Source organism: Balaenoptera ricei, chromosome 19, assembly GCF_028023285.1.
Source record: "Balaenoptera ricei isolate mBalRic1 chromosome 19, mBalRic1.hap2, whole genome shotgun sequence".
NCBI classification, from domain to species: Eukaryota; Metazoa; Chordata; class Mammalia; order Artiodactyla; family Balaenopteridae; genus Balaenoptera; species Balaenoptera ricei.
Window position 1 is genome coordinate 6299140 of NC_082657.1, and position 18673 is coordinate 6317812.

At 46.9% G+C, this 18673-nt stretch overlaps 1 protein-coding gene across 1 annotated transcript; it reads right to left on the reverse strand.

Annotated features, from left to right (window-relative positions):
* Positions 1 to 15821: 15821 nt before the first annotated feature.
* On the reverse strand, positions 15822 to 18244 carry CLEC11A (C-type lectin domain containing 11A). The gene is made up of 4 exons (XM_059905950.1): positions 17832 to 18244; positions 17389 to 17578; positions 16879 to 17070; positions 15822 to 16498 (listed from the first exon to the last, which is right to left on the reverse strand). Exons 1-4 carry the CDS (start codon positions 17976 to 17978, stop codon positions 16053 to 16055), a joined length of 975 nt encoding a protein of 324 aa, XP_059761933.1. The 5' UTR covers positions 17979 to 18244; the 3' UTR covers positions 15822 to 16052.
* Positions 18245 to 18673: the final 429 nt, after the last annotated feature.

An 18673-nucleotide genomic window follows, 5' to 3' on the forward strand; every position in this document is an offset into this window, starting at 1 on the left:
CTAATGGGGGATGTCAGATGGGAAACACAGTGCATGTAATAAATAAATCCATGATGTACAACTTTAGAAGATTACAAGTGCTGTGGGGAAAAAGTAATACAAAATAAAAAAGAGTGGCCTCTGACTTTTGATTATGTCGGAGTAGCTTTGTGAGACAGTCTGGCAGATTAAAAAAATTATAAAATCTGTACGAAACTTTAAAAACCAATCCACTGTTTGAAGACATTGGAGAGTGATCAAAATCGAGCATAAACTGGAGGAGAGTCTACCCTTGATAGGGTAACTGCATGAGGTCACAGTTGTGAGTCTGCATCTTTTAGGTGTGAGCATTTTGCAATTGCTGCATCCTCACTGGCTTCAGGTGTGAGAGGAGAGAGTTATGAGCTGGCAGATCAGCCAGAAAATTAGTGAGAAGGGAGGGAATTGTGGAAGGAAGGGAGCCCCAGGGAAGGTAAACTCCAAAATCTGCATATGAAATCCATCCAAATCTTTGACTGACTAAATTATTTATGCTCAGGGGAGATCCCAGGATGCCTGGTGAAAAAGCAACAGCTGGAATTTGAAAGAACTAAGCAGAGATTTCAGCTGTTGCCCACCACAGAGATTAGAGTTTGGAGTTTGAGTCCAGCCAACTTAATTGCCTGCTAGGACAAGAATCACTCTTCAGAGGAACAAAACACAATGCAAAGTCTCTACAATATAGCATGCATAATGCCAGTATCCAATTAAACACCACTACAGGGACCACCTGGTGGTCCAGTTGTTAAAAATCCTCCTTCCAATGCAGGGGACGCAGGTTCGATCCCTGGGCGGGGAACTAAGATAACACATCCTGCAGGACGACTAAGCCTGTGCCCTGCAACTACTGAACCCACGCACTCTGGAGCCTGTGCACCACAACTAGAGAGAAGCCACAACAAAGACCCAAAGTGGCCAAATAAATAAATAAATAAATATTAAAAACCACTACACATGTGAAGTAACAGGAAAGCATGAGCCATATTCAACGAAGAAAGGGGTCAATAGAAAACAAATCCGACGGAGTTCCTTGGTGGCCTAGTGGTTAGAGTTCCAGGCTTTCACTGCTGTGGCCTGGGTTCAATCTCTGGTCAGGGAACTGAGATCCTGCCAGCCATGCAGCATGGCAAAGAAAGAAAGAAAGAAAGAAAGAAAGAAAGAAAGAAAGAAAGAAAACAAATCTGAGATAACATGGATATTGCAATATGCAAAGACGTTAAAGCACCTAATACAAATATGTTCAAAGACTTAAAGGAAAAGATATGCATAATTAATAAACAGTTGGGGAAACTTAGTAGGAAAGAGAAACTGGAAAAAAAAAGAGTCAAATGGAAATTCTAGAGCTGAAAACCATAACAATTGAAATGAAAATTTTACTGGCTGGACTTCACAAAAGATTGGAAATGACAGGACTTGCCTGGTGGTCCAGTGGTTAAGACTCTGTGCTCTCAATGCAAGGGGTTCAATCCTGGTCTGGGAACTAAGATCCAGCATGCCACACGGTGTGGCCAAAAAAAGAAAAAAAAAATTGGAAATGACATCAGTGAACTAGAAGATAGATTGATAGAAATTATCCAACCTGAAGAAAAGAGAGAAAAAAATATTAAAGAAAAGTAAATAGAACCTCAGACACCTGTAAAATAATATCAGTCAGTCTGCCCTACAAATAAGTGGAGTTTCAGAAGGAGAAGAAGAGAGAATGGGACAGAAACATATTTGCAGAAATGATGGCTGACAATTTACTAAATTTGGTGAAAGACATTAACTTACAGATCCAAGAATTTCAATAAACTCCAAGCAAAATAAATAAAAGAAAATCACTCCCAGGCACACCATAATCAAACTGTTGAAACCCAAAACTAGACAATCTTGAAAGCAGCCAGAGAAATATGACACCTTACATGCAGAAGAACAATGCTGTGACATTTGAGCAAAGATTTGAAGGAGGTGAGGGAGAAAGCCATATGAATATCTGGAGGAAGAGTATTGCAGATAGCAGTAATAGCTGTGCAAAGACCCTAAGATAGGCCCATGCCTACTATGTCCAAGGAACAGTGAGAAGGTCAGTGAGCAATGGGGAGAGGGGTCGGAGGTGAGATGAGACAGGGGATGGGGTCAGTTCATGCAGCATCTTGTGGGCCGCAGTGAGGACTCCCCCAGATTTTACTCTGAATGAGGTAGGAGCCACAAGAGACTCTTGACAAGAGGAGGGACAGGTTCTCACTTAGATTTTAACAATCACCGCAGCTTCTGGGTTGAAACTAGGCTGAAGGGTGCTGGGATGGAAGCAGGAGGCCAGTTGAGGAGGCTTCTGCAAAAATCCAGGTGAACAATGATGGTGCCTCGGATCATGGTAATAGATATCAGAGGAGGTAGTAAGAAACAGATCCTGGGTGCATCTTGAAGGCACAGCTGACCAGATTTGCTAATGGGCTGGATGTGTAGAGTGAGAGGAATAGCAGAGTCGGGGGGTGACCACAGATGGTTGAACAGCTGGAAGTTGGAGCTCCATCAACCGATGGGGAAGACAGTAGCGGGGAGGACAGGCTTGGGGTAAGACCAGGAGTTGAGTGTTGGACACGTTGAGTTTGAGTTTGCCTGTTAGACATCCAAATAGGCAGTTAGATATTGGCAGTGAGATTACAGGAGAGATTTTCCAGCTAGAGACATGTGGGCATCATTAGAATTTAAATGTTATTTACAGCCTTGAGCCTGAGTGTGAGCACCAAGGGTTAGTGTAGAGAGAGAAGAGACATCTAGTGTTGGAGAAAGCATGTGAGCTTAGACATGGGACAGTCAGAGGTGGAAATTCTAGTTGAGACGCTGGCTGTGTGATCTTGGGCAAAGAAATTTCCTTCTCTGAGCCTCAGTTTGCTCACCTGAGATAGGGGTGTAGAATCCTTGAACACCTCTCTCTCTTCCCCCACCTCCAATTCATCACAAAACCTGGTTGATTTTGCCTCCAAAAAGCCTCTTGTGTTTGTGCACTTCTTCCTGTCTCCCCAGCCCCTCCGTCCAAGTGCCCAGCATCTCCCACCTACTTCCTGCTCCTATACTTGCCCCCCCCCAAGACATTTGTCATACTGCAGCCAGAATGATCCTTCAAAAGTCCAACTGAAAAACTGTTGTGGGTCCTCATCGCTCTTGGGATAAAGACCAGTGTCTTTGACACAGCTTCTGAGGCATGCGTGGTGGGGCCCCTGCCAACCCCTCCAGAATTCTCTCTCACTCACTACACTGCAGCTTCCCTGCTCTTGTTTCCCTTACTGAAACTCACCGTGTTCCCTTCCACCTCCGAGCCTTTGTACATACTGTTCCTTCTGTCTGGAATATCCTTCCTTTCCCTCTACTTTTTAAAAGTTTACTCTTTCTTGAGATCTCAGCAAAAATTTCCCTCCCTCCCCCAAAGCCTTCCCTGACCACCTTGACTGAAGCAGACTCTCCTGCAGAAGCTTCTCATCTATTAAGAGATAGTGATCAGTAGCAATTAGACCCGAGTTTGTTGGATTATGTGATTCGCATCAGAGCCCCAGAGATCAATATCAGAGCCCATGAAGGGTTATTAGATGTGGGTTCTGATAGGCCCTGGGAGCTGGGACCTTGGGGGGACCAAGGAAGAGAGGGGCTCCAGAGACATCCTTTTGCTGTACTGTTCCAATTCCCCTCATCTGTCCTTTCTAGTATCCCAGCCCCCTGCCCCACCTCAGGAAGAAAACTCAGCTTACTCCTCCCTACTTTAGGGAGCTCCAATTGTCTTTTTCTTAGGAACTGATGGTGGATGTAATAGTGAGTAAGGTTTTTCCTTTTTATAAGCCAACATAAAAAATATGTGTCCTCCCCACTAATTCTCCCAATGCGTGTATGTATGTGTGTGGGGTTGGTGGTCCATCGAATCCCAAGCTCTAAGGTGTGAGTAGTTCCCCAGATGCCCAGGGTCAGTAGGGATATGTAGCAAAGCCCAGCCCAACCTTCAGAACTGCCCATAGAATCATGAGAGAAGACATGGTTGTTGTTTTAAGCCTCTAAGTTTTGGGGTGGTTTGTTTGGCGGCAATGGCTGACTGATACACATGGGAAACAGCCCCTTTGGTTCAACCTTCATTGACTATGTGTCAAGCACCTGCTGTGTGCCAGGCACTGGGCTGCATGTTGGGGAGAACAGGGTAAACACACACAAGCTCGGTCCCTGCCTCCAGGAAACACTGAGTACTGAGAGAGACAGACATGAAACAAATACACTGACAACAAATGTGTTTATTTACAAATGGGGCTAAGTGTCCTGAAGAAACACTTGCTGAGTATTGCAACAAAGGAAGTGGTGTCATGGCTGGAGGTTTGCTGAGGAAGTGACACTCAGGGTGAGATCTGAAGGCTGATAGGTGTTTTCAATAGGCAAAGAGGGAGGGAGCAATGTTCCAGAGAGTGGAAATGGCATCTGCAAAGGCCCTGGTGATCATACCCACTTTTCTATCGCTGTCAGAGATGACAGAGCCTTTTCTCCTTCTTACCTTGCTGAGATTTCTTTTACCAGCAGTTTGGGACAGCTGAAATTTCCTAAACCAAGCACCAAAATTGCCTCAGTTTAAAGTAAGAGAAAACAGCAGACCTATAAGGCTCAAAACACCAATATGGGAAAGAAATACATGAAAGGGATTCCCAGGCAATAGAATACGAAGCATGAAATGTTTTCATCTATGCAGAAGTCAAGAAGTCAGCTTTGGGAAGGTCCAATAGTCTAAAAAATCAATTGCATTGAGGTTAAATTTACATATAATAAAATTTCCCATTCTCAGCATACATTCATTTGGTTTCTTCTAAATGTATACATCCATGTAACCAGCACTATAATTAAGACCCAGAACAATTTTATTCCCCAAAGTTCCCTCTGGCCCCAAGTGGCCACTAATCTGTTTTCTTTTTTAAAATTTTTTTTTTAATTTTTCTTTTTTTTTTTTTCAATTATTTATTTATTTATTTTTATTTATAGCTGTGTTGGGTCTTCGTTTCTGTGCGAGGGCTTTTTCCAGTCGTGGCAAGCGGGGGCCACTCTTCATCGCGGTGCGCGGGCCTCTCACTATCGCGGCCTCTCCTGTTGCGGAGCACAGGCTCCAGACGCGCAGGCTCAGTAGTTGTGGCTCATGGGCCCAGCCGCTCCACGGCATGTGGGATCTTCCCGGACCAGGGATCGAACCCGTGTCCCCTGCATTGGCAGGCAGATTCTCAACCACTGCGCCACCAGGGAAGCCCCCCACTAATCTGTTTTCTGATATCATAGATTAGTTTCCCTTTTTCTAGGTTTCATGTAAATGAAATCAGACAATATGTACTCCTTTTAGGGTTTCCAGATTTAGCAAATGAAAATACAGGATGTCTAGTTACATTTGAATTTCAGGTAAACAAAAATTTATTTAACGATTTCATGGGGGATTTCCCTGGTGGTCCAGTGGTTAAGACTCCGTGCTCCCAATGCAGGGGGCCCGGGTTCAACCCCTGGTCAGGGATCTAGATCCCGTATGCTGCAACTAAGACCTGGAGCAGCCATATAAATAAATATTTAAAAAAAAAAAAAAGATTTCATGGGATATACTTATGCTTAAAAAAATGTTGTTTATCTAACGTTCAATGGGCTTCCCTGGTGGCGCAGTGGGTGAGAGTCTGCCTGCCAATGCAGGGGACACGGGTTCGAGCCCTGGTCTGGGAAGATCCCACATGCCGCGGAGCAACTGGGCCCGTGAGCCACAACTACTGAGCCTGCGCGTCTGGAGCCTGTGCTCTGCAGCGAGAGGCCGCGATAGTGAGAGGCCCGCGCATCGCAATGAAGAGTGGCCCCCGCTTGCCACAACCAGAGAAAGCCCTCGCACAGAAACGGGGACCCAACACAGCCAAAAATAAATAAATAAATAAAAATTTTTTTTAAATGTATAATAACATTATCACACCCAAAAAATAAGAATAACTCCTTAACACATACAAAATAAGTTCTGTCAGTGTTCACATTTCCAATTGTCTCCTAAATATTATGATATTTTTTGAGAGGACTCAGCTCTTCTGGATCACTCAGAATCATTAATGTCCATATATTATATACAGCACCATCCTCTGTGCCACCTAGATCAGTGGTGGGCAAACTTTTTCCTGTAAAGTGCCAGAGAGTAAATAGTTTTGGCTTTGTGGGCCACTTGAATTTCGTCAAAAGTACTCAACCCTGCCTTGTGGGAAGCATTTCCACAGATAACAGGTGAATGGCTGGGCGTGGCTGTGTGCCAGTAAAACTTTATTAGTGGACACTGAATTTTCAGTTTCATATGATTTTCATGTATCACGAACATTATTCCTTTGATTTTGTGCGATCATATGAAAATGTAAAAACCATGCTTAGCACACATGGGCTGTACAAAAACAGGCAGTGGGTCATGATTTGCCAACCTCAGCCCCGGTCTAGATTTGGTGAGGCAGTGTTTCTTTCAAGATGACAGGTGAAAACGAAAAACCATTGCTCCTGGGCTCTTGAGGCAGCTTTGCAATTGCATACAGTGGCCTGCTACTGATTTCTATTTCCAGGGCATTTCCAAGCACGACTTATTCACCACTGACCCACACCCCCCAACCCCATGCACACCCAGTTGGTTCCCAGGAGTTCAGAGTGCCCTGCAGTGATCTGCAGGATTTTCTTCTAGGCTTCAGACACCCCTTCTGCAGGAGTCCGTGCCTTGCCAGGAGCAATCAAGCGGTGCCAGTCACTGGAAGATGCTTCCCCGTTTCAGACGGATCAAGATGTGAGACAGTGTGATTCTTAGAATAGATCAAATGCGATATACCTTTTTGATGTTCTCCTTTATCAAAGCCAGTTCCTTTTTCCAAAGGGAACACCAACACCGCCGGCAGCTGGTAAGCTGATAATTGTTCTCACCAGGCTACTCGCTGCCTGGATTTGGGGATTGCTTCTTGCGATGGTGAAATCCTAAATAATATATTCAAGTGGGTAGCTTTGTTTTGCATAACTGATTTCTAGAAGCAAGTATTTCTCCCGCTGCTGTAGATTCTTCAACCTTTTAAAAATCATAGTATCCCGTGCAGAGATTGTGACATTCTCACCCAATTCCATCTCAGCACAAATTTAAGTTATTCTCCCCGTCCCCACCCCGACACCACGACCACCACTGTGTGTTCTTTGTTTTTGTTTTTCTTGGCCGTGCTGCAGGGCTTATAGGATCTTAGTTCCCCGACCAGGGGTCGAACCCAGGCCCTCAGCAGTGAAAGCACGGAGTCCTAACCACTGGACCGCCAGGGAATTCCTGAACAAACATTTTTTTTCCCACCACGTGTTTTGCAGTTATAAATAGTGCTGCAAATAACATCTTTGGGGATAAATCTTTCTTCCATGTTTAGGATTATTTCTTTGGATTCCCAGAAGTGGCCCCCAAAGAAGAAAAGATCTTGGCTTTTTTTTCCAGAAGGATGTGAGGATGTACAACAGGGCAGGTCTCGCCCACCACCTCTGGGTCTTCTAGTTTAAAAATTTCTCCTGGTTATTGACTTACTGGAATTTTTTGATTTCTTGTGTGATGCACTATCTTCTTGAAATGGTTGGTTACTCACTATATTCCCTCTTTTGGGAACTGTCTTTTCATGTGTTTTGCCCACTTGCCTCCTGGAATCCAACTGTTGTGTTCCCTCTTCTGTCACTTTATATGATAAGATTATTAACATTATCTCTGTCACATAAGGTACAATTTTTTTCAAGTCTATTTCTTCTCTTTTATTTTTAGTGTGAGTTGTTTTTTATACACAGAGGTTTTAAATTTAAGGTTGTCAAATCTGTATCCTTCACACGAGACAAAAAGGAAAAAAATCTACGTTAAGTATTTTTTAAATGAAGGCATTGTTTGCATACAGTACAATCCACATTTTTAGATGCAGTTCTAGGGTTTTCACAAATGCATAAGTTGTGTAACCACCACCCCAACCAAGACACAGAATGGTTCCATCGCCCTCAAAATCCCTTGCACCCTTTTTATACTTTAAGTATTTTAAAATCCAAGAAAGCTAAAAGAATTGACATGATGAATAGGCAATTCTTTTCTCCTAACCATTCTATGTTTTTAAATATTGAACCCAAATATAGAAGGTCTCTAGCAGATGGTGTAACAACTATTGCTCTTATTGACACCATTACACAGGCCAACATAAGCATAATGGGAATACCAGAGGAGAAGAGAGAGAAAGGAATAGAAAAATATTTTTTGAATAAATAATGGCTGAAAACCTCCCAAATTTATTACACCAACCTACACATCTAGGAGACTCAATGAACTCAAATAGCATCAATGTAAAGAGACCCACAATCAGATACATCCTAGTAAAAATGCTGAAACTCAAAGACAAGGAGAAAATCTTAAAAGCAGAAAGAGAAAAATGACTTTACACATACAAAGAAACCCAATAAAATTAATAGCTGATTTTTCATCAGAAATGTTGGAGGCCAGAAGGCAGTGGTGTAACATATTCAAAGTGCTCAAAGAATAAAACTTATCAACAAGGAATCCTATACCCAGCAAAGCTATCTTTGAAAAGTGAAGGCAAAATAAAGACATTCCCAGATAAAACTGAGAGAATTTCTTGCTAGTAGATCAGCCTTATAAGAAATGTTATTCATCATTAAAAGGAATGAGGTACCTTACATACCACAACCTGGATAAATCTTGAAAACATGCTAAGTGAAAGAAGCCAGTCACAAAAGACCACATATTTATATGATTCCTTTCATATAAATGGAAATGTCCATTATAGGCAAATCTACAGAGGTAAGAAATAGATTAGTGGTTTCTTAGGTCTGGGAGCGGATGGGGAGATAGGGAGGTGATTGCTGAATGGTATAGGGATTGAGATGGTGAAAATCCAATTCACTGTGGTGATGGTTGTACACATCTCAATATACTAAGAACCATTGAGTCATACACTTTAATTGTGGGAATTGTATGGTATGTGAATCTCAATAAAGCTGTTTAAATAATCCAAGTAGAAATTTTTTGCAATTGTATTAAATCTATAAATTATTTGTGAGGTATTGACACTAGTATAATATATACTCACCCCAACCAAGAGTGTAGCATGTCTTTGCTTTCATTCAATTCATTTTGGGGTCCTTTATTACATTTTAAGTTTTATTAAATTTATTAGATTTTAAGTTTTCTTAAAACTTAAATTATTAGATTAATTAGATTTTAGATCTAATAAATCTAATTATTTATTAGATTTTAAGTTTTCTCCACAGAATCTTATGTTTTCTTATTTGCCAGTTCCTAGATGGTTTCTAGATTTTGTTGGTATGGTGAATGGTATCTTTAATTACATTGTATGTTTGTTTATTGTTGGTGTAAAGCAAAGGAATTGATTTTTGTAGGTTAATCTTGTAACTGGGGACCTTGTGATATTTCTCATTATTTGTTCTCATAGTTTGTTCATTCCATTGGTTTTACTGGGTATATAATTATACCATGTTCAAATAATGACATCTTTCTCTATTCCCATTTAGTCTTTACACCTTTCTTTTTCTATTTGACTATAACTTCGTATACTTCAGTACTTATTGGTTTACTCAAGTTCTCTATTTTTGTGTAATTTTTAGCATTTTATATTTTTCTAGTAATTTAACCATTTCACCTAGATTTTAAATGTTAGCCCATTGTTAGCCATAATCACTATTTTGTTCTTTTTTATATCTCTGCCTTGGTCAATATTATTTCCTCTTTAACAATTTGTATTTTATCTGCAGCCTATCTCTTTTTTTCTTATTTGATTTTGCTAAAAGTCAGTTTATCTTAGTAACTTTTTCAAAAATTAAACTAGTTTTTGGTTTTGTTAATCTTCTTTTCTTCCCCCATTCATTTCATTGATTTCTGCCCATATTTTTAAAATCATTTCTTTTGCATTTGTTTCTGTGGTTTTGCTTTATTGCTTATTTTCCCACTATTTGAGTTAGATGCTTAACCCATTGCAGAAAAATATATCTGTTGAATAAAGTTTTTATCAAATGCTTTTTCTCCATCTATGAAGATTGTCATCTGTCCATTAATCTGTCGAAGTGGTGAATTAATTAATTAATAGATTTTTCTAATGCTAAACAACCTTGCACATCTGGTATAACCTCATCAAATATCATATTTTTAATATATTGATGAAATCAAATGGTAATATTTTTATTTAGGATTTTTTTGATTCATGTGAGAAATAGAAATAGATTTTCCTTTTTCATGCTGTTCTTGACTTTTTTGTATTAACACTGTATCACCTTGGGGCAGGGAAGGATTTTTTAAATGATCCCCCCAAAGTACCAAGTGAAAGCACTTGGAAATTTGACTATATTAAAACTAAGAACTTCTAATCAATAGACGACACTATCAAGAAAGTAAAAGAACAGAACAAGTCACAGATTTTTGATTACAGGAGGCTTGGTAAGAGAATATCTCTATTCTTAAGAAATACACACTTAAGTATTTAAAGGTAAAGGGCCATGATGTGTGTAACTAACCCTTACACGCTTTAGAAAATATATGGGGCTTCCCTGGTGGCGCAGTGGTTGAGAATCTGCCTGCTAATGCAGGGGACACGGGTTCGAGCCCTGGTCCGGGAAGATCCCACATGCCGCGGAGCAACTAGGCCCGTGAGCCACAACTACTGAGCCTGCGCGTCTGGAGCCTGTGCTCCGCAACAAGAGAGGCCGCGATAGTGAGAGGCCCGCGCACCGCGATGAAGAGTGGCCCCCGCTTGCCACAGCTAGAGGAAGCCCTCGTACAGAAACGAAGACCCAATACAGCCAAAAATAAATAAATAAATAAATAAATAATTTTTTTTAAAAAAAGAAAATATATGTATATTGAGAAATGAAAACCAGCTGGGATTAAAACTCTGCCCCACCATCCATCTACGGACACAGATAAAGCCAGCTGTAAAGTTAACAGGAAACATCTCTCCCAGGGATATGCTGCAGCTGTAGTGTTCTAATAACTCCCTTTATGGGTGACTAGGGCTATTTTACTCACTGAGAAGCTTAGTTCTCAAAAATCATAGGCTTTTGGAAACTTCGCTATTTGAAATTATATCCATAAGAATTCAACAGGGAATTCCCTGGCGGTCCAGTGGTTAGGACTTGGTGCTTTCATTGCCATGTCCTGGGTTCAATCCCTGGTTGGGGAACTAAGATCCTGAAAGCCAGTGCCACGTGGCCAAAAAAAAAAAAAAAAATTAAACATCCTACTCTTGCCTGTAAGATGTAAGTCACTTTGACACAGACAAGAAGCCTGCATTTCCAGCCCTAATACAGAGCTTTAGATAGAGTTTCTAGACACAACATGCCACATTTGTCTTAACTTTGTAGTTTCCAAGGAAACAGGACCCTGAGTCCACTTTGCAGTCCAGACCTGATGTTGACTCATTTATACAAATCCCTGCTTTGCTCCCAAGCTATTAAAACACAGCTTCACTTAAATTTCATTCAAATTCCTCTCCTCCCCCAAATTCTATAGCTCGATCCAGCTCCTTTTTTGGGACGTGGTCTCTTTCATTGCAGTGAGTCAATAAGCCTGACTTTGGTTTGTCCCTGGTGATTGGGTTAGGATGGAGCAGTGGGTGATGAGTGGATGGATGGATGGTTGAATGGATAGATAGATAGATAGAGTGAAAATAGAGGAAAACTTCATTTAAAATGAATTCAGAAAGTCCAGAAGAGAGAGCTCTCATGCATCTACCACACATTGCAGCCTGAATAACCAGAAGGAAGAAGGAAGATAAAAATTACTTTAACAAGGTCTGCTCATATAGAATTCTTTGTACAAAATTCTCTTGGTCTCAACTTCTTATGCATGATGATAAGAATGTTACTTTTTTCCTTCTGGGACAGGAGAGTACATTTTTTCACATGAGAATTTCATCTCCTGGTTTTAAGAAAATGGAGGAGGATTCCTCCTTGCCCCAGCGAGAACCACTAACCACTGATTGCAGTCAACAAGAAACCACCACGGGGACTTCCCTGGCAGTCCAGTGGTTAAGACTGTGCTTTCAATGCAGAGGGCGTGGGTTCGAGCCTGGCTGGGGGACTAAGATCCCACATGCCCTGTGGCAGAGCCAAAAAAAGAAAAGAAAGAAACCACCACAACCTCAAAGTATTGTTCTTCTCCAATAAACTCTTATTCAAAACAACCCTCCCCAATTTCCTCCTGAAACCTAATAAAAGCTGACCTGCTGTCCACCTCTTCGGACTTGCCTGTGGTTCACCACAGCTTTCTCCGCTCGAACTGTAATTCTTCTGCTATTCCTGAATAAACTCATTTTGCTGGTAAAATAACTTGCTACTTTATTTTTTCAGGTTGACAATAGATTGAGGATGATAAAGCTAAAGCAATGGGGTGAACTGTTAACGATAAATAAATCTGGGTAAAGGGCATATACAAAATATTATTTTTATTTGTGCAGGTTATTTGTAAGTTTGAAATTATTTCCAAATAAAAAGTTTTGGTTCTTTTAAAAGAGGCTAAATTGGTTTGGACTAGTTTTTAGCAAATCTTTTGCAGGCCAAGGAAGAATTTTTTTTTTAAGTAATTTATTTATTTTATTTTTGGCTGCGTTGGGTCTTCGTTGCTGCGCGCAAGCTTTCTCTAGTTGCGGCGAGAGGGGTCTGCTCTTCGTTGTGGTGCATGGGCTTCTGATTGCAATGGCTTCTCTTGTTGCAGAGCACAGGCTCTAGGCACACAGGCGTCGTGGCGTGCGGGCTCAGTAGTTGTGGCTTGTGGGCTCTAGAGCGCAGGCTCAGTAGTTGTGGCGCACGAGCTTAGTTGTCCGCGGCATGTGGGATCTTCCTGGACCAGGGCTCAAACCTGTGTCCCCTGAGTTGGCAGGTGGATTCTTAACCACTGCGCCACCAGGGAATCCCCCAAAGGAATAATTTTTATGTTGTTTTTTATATTGTAATTCAGTACATACTCAAGAACTCAAATTATGAGAACTATTTCTTTCCACTTTTTCTTCATTCTGATATTTTCTATGATTTCACTTTTTAAAAAATGCTTATGATACACCCGTGGAAATTCACCCATATTTTGAAACACTCTCGTAGTAAAGATCTGAGCACCCATTACACTCTAAGCCTAATGGAATGTTAGACTCCGCCGATTCATGTTTTCTCTCCGTTGACTCGGGACCGGACTACATTTCCCAAAGTACCTCGGGGTGAGACCTGGTGGGTGGGGAGCCAGGGTCTGAGCTCTGATTGGAGACTGGGTGTGGTGCTCCAATTTGCAGGGAAAATGTAGGCGATCCCCACGTGGGAAGAGGGGGCGGGGCTTGAGAGAGGCTCTGTATGAAGCCCCCGATGGCTGCTGGGAAATGTTGTTCTGGGCAGGAAGTGAAGGGCCTGCCGCTCAGCCTCCTGGGATTTGTAGTCCTGGCAGGCCAGTGGAGCCCTGGTTCTTTATCTTCCCGCTCGGTCATTTCAGGCTTTGCGCCCTTCCTCCATCACTTCCCTGGGATCCCTTAACTCATCGATCCTGACCAACTGCCGAGGCCTTCTCCGGTCCGCGGCTCGGAGCTCTCAAACGGCAGGTGCTCCACAGAGAGCCAAAGAGGTGGCATTGGCAAACGCTGGCCCTTGAGAGGCCTGGGAGGGCTTCTTGGAGAAGGCAGCAGGGTTCCCATATGCAGACCGGAATCAGCCCAGAAAGCAGCGTACAGGCGAGCTGATCTGATGCGTTAACAGTCCTTGCAAATGCCCTCCACTTCCCACCCCGGACGTCTCTGTGTCCACAACTCTTTGTCCCTGGGCTGGTATGACAGACACTGACCAAACAGTGGCACCTAGAGTGATGGAAGGCTTGAGGAGGAAAGCCCCCGACCCAGTGGGAGTCCAGGTGAGTCGCCTGACTGAGGCCTGGGGGACGCCAGGGAGGAAGAGAAGCAGTTAGAAATCCAATTCATCTCGGGGTTCCCAACATGGCCCCACACAGGCATCTTCCTTCATTCAAAGAACTCCCACATGCCAGGGGATGCTGGGGACACGGAGTTGGTCATACCCAGCCCTGCCCCACAAGGGTCCCCAGTCTGGCTGATCAGGGTTAGCTAGGTCATGAGAGGAGTCCGGGGTTCTGGAGCACCAAAGGCAGCACCTAACCCTGCTGTGGGAGCTAGGGGGTAGGCAGGTTGTTCAGGGTGCCACATTAGCCAATTCTTGGAAGGACTTTTGCATATGCAAAGACAGTGTCTGGAGAGAGCAAGCAGAGGTGAAGGTGAGGTTAAAATAGCCAAGTAAGGATCAGAGCTGATGTTACAGAGGCCCCTCTGTGTCTGGCACTATTCTAGGAGGCAGATGTTATCACCCCCATTATACAGATGGGGACACTGAGGAACAGCAAAGTTATGTCCCCCTCAAGTTGCACAGTAGGTTAAGTGGCTGAGGTAGGATTAGAACCTGGGCCATCTGGCTCCAGAATCTAGGCAGGTAACCACTGAACTGCCCCCATCCACTGACTTCCCAGAATGTCAGGTCTGTGAGGGTGGACCTCTCCCGAGCAACATCAGATATTCATCAATGTCTGCCTAATCTGCCCTTTGATTTTCTATAAGGCATCCTGCTGCCCCACTGCAACCCCGGGAAACAAGCTTAGAGGGGGGATGAATTTTGAGCAAAGTCTTCAGTCCCCTGATCGAAGCCTTCCTGACCAGAGGCTACCCCCCTCTTCTGTACCTCCTATGGGGCCTGTGGGGCTGAGAAATGACTCCTAAAGGGAGTGGGTGGCTTGTGCTCCCCCCTTCTGGAGATGACAGAGTGGCTCATTCCTCCCAGTGGAAGATCCAATGGTGACACTTTAGGTGGGTGGTGCCATGGCTGATGAAGGGGAAGGGACAGAGATGTAAGGAAGGACAGGGTCACACTCCGATTCCTGGGCTCTATGAGGATATCAGGGTGCCGACCCTGAGGCCAGTATGTGGAGAGACACTGGGTGTTTCCAAAAGAGCTCTTCCCCCAAAGAGTGCTGTCCACAGTGCTGAGCCCAAGATGGGTCTGGGTGTCCTCACTGCCCCAGGGGATTAAAGTACGAAGAATGGTGAGGAAGAAAATGTAGCGTGTGGCTTATGCTCCACCATTTCCCAAATGCTCACTTTCCTGGGCTCATGTGAACATCCCAAGAGCCATACAAGGTAGGGGTAATGTGCCCATGTTCAGATGAGGAAACTGAGCCTCAGAGGGAGGGAGGGACTGGCTCATGGCCTCACAGGCAGGGAGTGGAGGACGGATGAGGAGGGAGCCTAAGCTTCCAGGCTAGGTAGTTCCTCATGTTTGTGTCTAAACACATGCTCTGGAGTTGGGGGAAGGGGAAGGGAGTAGTCATGACCATAATGTCATGACTTTACATGACATTATGGTACCATCTGGTGAAACAAGTTTGAGACACACTAAAAAAAATTAAATGGGGGTCTTTCCTGCAGGACTTGTCAGAGCCTTTAGCTCCTTTGTGCCTCCCAGATCTCTTTGATCAGGACCGAGGCCAAGGCCTGGGACCATGACTGACAGGCCCTGGGTCCCAAAGGCCTTGAGTGGGGCACGATGGGGGTGGAGGCGTCAGCAGCGTGTGCACTCGTGTAGTCCAAACATGTGTGTGCAGTAGCGGATGACCGTGTGTACATATGCACGTGTTGTCCATCACTCTGATCTGGGGCTCAAATAATACCTGTAAAAGGCGGACGGGACCTTGCCCTTCCTGCCTTGCCCCGCAGAGAGATAAAGGCGAAAAGTGCCTCCACTGCCTGCTCAACTCAGATTCCACAAGGCTTTATTGGCGCCGGACCTAGCCTGGTGCCCACCGCTTCCAGGAAAGACAGGCAAGGAAGGGGTTCCCGCCCCGCAGGAGCCCCCCAGGGATCGGCCAGCCAGGGAGAACACACTTTCATCCGCGGGCAAGGAGAGAAGGGCGTCTTTGCGGGGTGCACAGCCCAGGCAAAGGGCGGGTGGTGGGATGGAGTGGAGAGGCGGGGGGCCGGGCCCGCTTAAAAGGGGAACTCGCAGACATAGTAGAGGCGCCGCTCGCAGTCGTGGTCCCACCAGGAGCCGTCGTCCGAGGCCTGCGCCACGCAGTTCTCGAGCGTGCCGCCGTTAGGCTGGTTGGGGCTGAGCGGGTGCGGCGCGGCGCTGGGCCGGGCGCCGGGCTCGGGGCTGGGGGCGCGGTGCCAGGCGAAGAAGGACACGCGCTGGCCGTTCTCGAAGAGGTAGAGGCCCTCGGCGCGCCGGTCGTGCACACCCAGCCACACGGGCCAGTTGTAGGGGGCAAGCGCCGCGCGCAGATAGCGAGTGAGCGCTTCCATCTGCTGACGATCCGCCGGCTGCGCCAGGCTTCCGCCCCGCGCCACGCACCGCGCCTGCGCCGCTGCCTGAGCCTCGAAGTCGCGCGAGAGCAGGAAGCACTTGTGGCCAAGGCGCACCCCCTTCAGGCAGCCTGCGGGCGGGGCGGAGCGGAGGCGGGATTAGTGTCTCAGGGGCGGAGCGGAGGCGGGCTCAGAACCCCCAGGGGCTGGGAGATGGCGTCAGGGCCGCCAGGGGCGGGGCCAGACTGTTGGGGCGGGACTGTAGGGGGCGTGGTGCGGCCCGAGTAGTTTCGGCTCAACAGCACCGTGGGGAGCATTCCTCCCCACAGCCCGTCTGCTCCCCGCATTCACCCTCCCCATCAGCCAACACACCCCAAATCTGCAAGAACCCCCTCGCCCCTGGCACCCAGGGTCCTCACGTCTGCTCAGACTTTTCCGAACCCCTTTTGCCACCAGTCCCCCACCTGACCCGGATCGTCCCTCTTTCCCCGCCCCGCACGGTGCGACTCACCTTCTAAGCGGCCATGCTCGCGTTCGGAGCGGCTCTGCGCCTCCTTCAAGGCTTGCAAGGTGTCGCGGTTGTCACCCGCCACCTCCCGCAGCTGCCGCAGCCCCCGGCTCAGCTCGGCCACGCGGGTGTCCAACGCGTGCAGACGGACGTGCACCTGGTGCAGGCCTGCGTCCAGGCCGGCCAGGCGACCCACTGCGTATGGACAGGGCGCACGCTGGACCGTGACCCTGGGGGCGGAGCCAGGGGACCAGAGGACCTGGGGCGACCGGGACCTAGGGCTTCTGGGGCGGAGTTGGGGTGGGGGGTGTGTACTCAGGACCCCTGGAAGGTAGGGGCCGGTGGCTCCGGGCTCTGGGGAGGCAAGGCCGGGGACCCGGAGCTCCTGGGGGTATAGCGGCTCCGAGCTGGGCAGTGGGCAACTGAAAGACCCCGGGGCAGTGAAAGGACGGTTCGTTTTTGTGAAAATGACCACGGAGGCCTGGGAGCAGGGCGGAGCTAATGATTACTCACGGATATAAGTGAAGGTGTCTTCAGAGGTGGGAGAGGGGCTGGGGCTGAAGTAGGGAGTTGTGGTTGGTTCCTCCTCGCCTTCCTCCCCCTTACCGTCCTTCTCAGTCGCCCAGGCCCCTTTGCCTTCAGGGTTTCCCTCGGGATTTTCGTCCGCACTCCTAGCAGGCAGTCCCAGGGCGTCCTGTAAATGCTGAGGCAGGGGAGGGATGGTCAGGGCCAGCCTGGCAGCTGCATTCTGACCCCCCAGACACTCCAGCCACCCCTTTCCAGCTGTAAGCTGGCTCTCTGCCCCAAGCCCCTACTCTGAACCCATCACCCTCATCCTCTGAGCCTAACCCATCCCTCCCGTTGCGCATTTCCCTGGCCCTCAAATACGCCCCTCCCAAGCCCACAGCCACCCAGCCGGGTCCCCCCACTAGAGTCCCAGCGCTCCCCTAACTCACCTTCAGCATCAGGGCCTCCCGCTCCCGCTCCTCCTCCTGGGAGCCACCCCACGCCCCCTCCCACTCCCTCTCGGCTCCCCAAGCTCCATGACGGAAGCCCAGGAGCTGGGGTACCACCAGAGCCCCGAGGAGCCAGACTGCCTGCATCAGGCTGGGCTCGGAGCACCAAAGGCTGCAGAAGGATGTCCCTGAGGAGAGGGATGTTTCTGGGGACTGGAGTGTGTGCAGATCACCAGCCCCCTGGTCCGTGCCTCTCCCAGCTTCTCTCTGGTCCCTCTCCTCCCAACTCCCAACTCCTGTCTCGTCCGTGCTCCGTTGGTCTCTGCTCCTCTGTGTGTGTCTCTCCCCGCCTCTCTTGGCTCCCCCGAGGCCCTGCCTCTGTGGCCGGAAATCTCCAACGTTCCAAAGCTTGGATCCCGCCTGCCTTGGGTCTCCACACACACCCTCCTCTTCCCACTTTCCAGAGCTTGCTTCCGTCCTGTCCTGCTCTTTCCTTCTGCCACAGCCAAAGCTCCAGAAGGTCAGGAAGAAGATGGAGCCGGCTCCCCAAGGGATCCTGGGGCAGAGCCTCTGCCCAGGGACCTCCTCAGGGAATTGTCGGGGCCGGGCCCTGCTCCCCTCTCTTCCCCCTGGCCACTGCTCAGGACTGGAGACCTCAAGGTCTTGCTAAGGTTGTTATTATCCTGTGGCCACCGTCGCCCACACACCCTGCGGGAGGAGGCATTCCCACCATTCGCAAGCTCTAGACCGCCTCCTGTCCCCAGATCTCCCATCCTGCCCTCCAAGCCCTTGCCCCAGATGCAAATGAGTGTCTGTGCCTGTCTGTGGGGACACATGCGAAG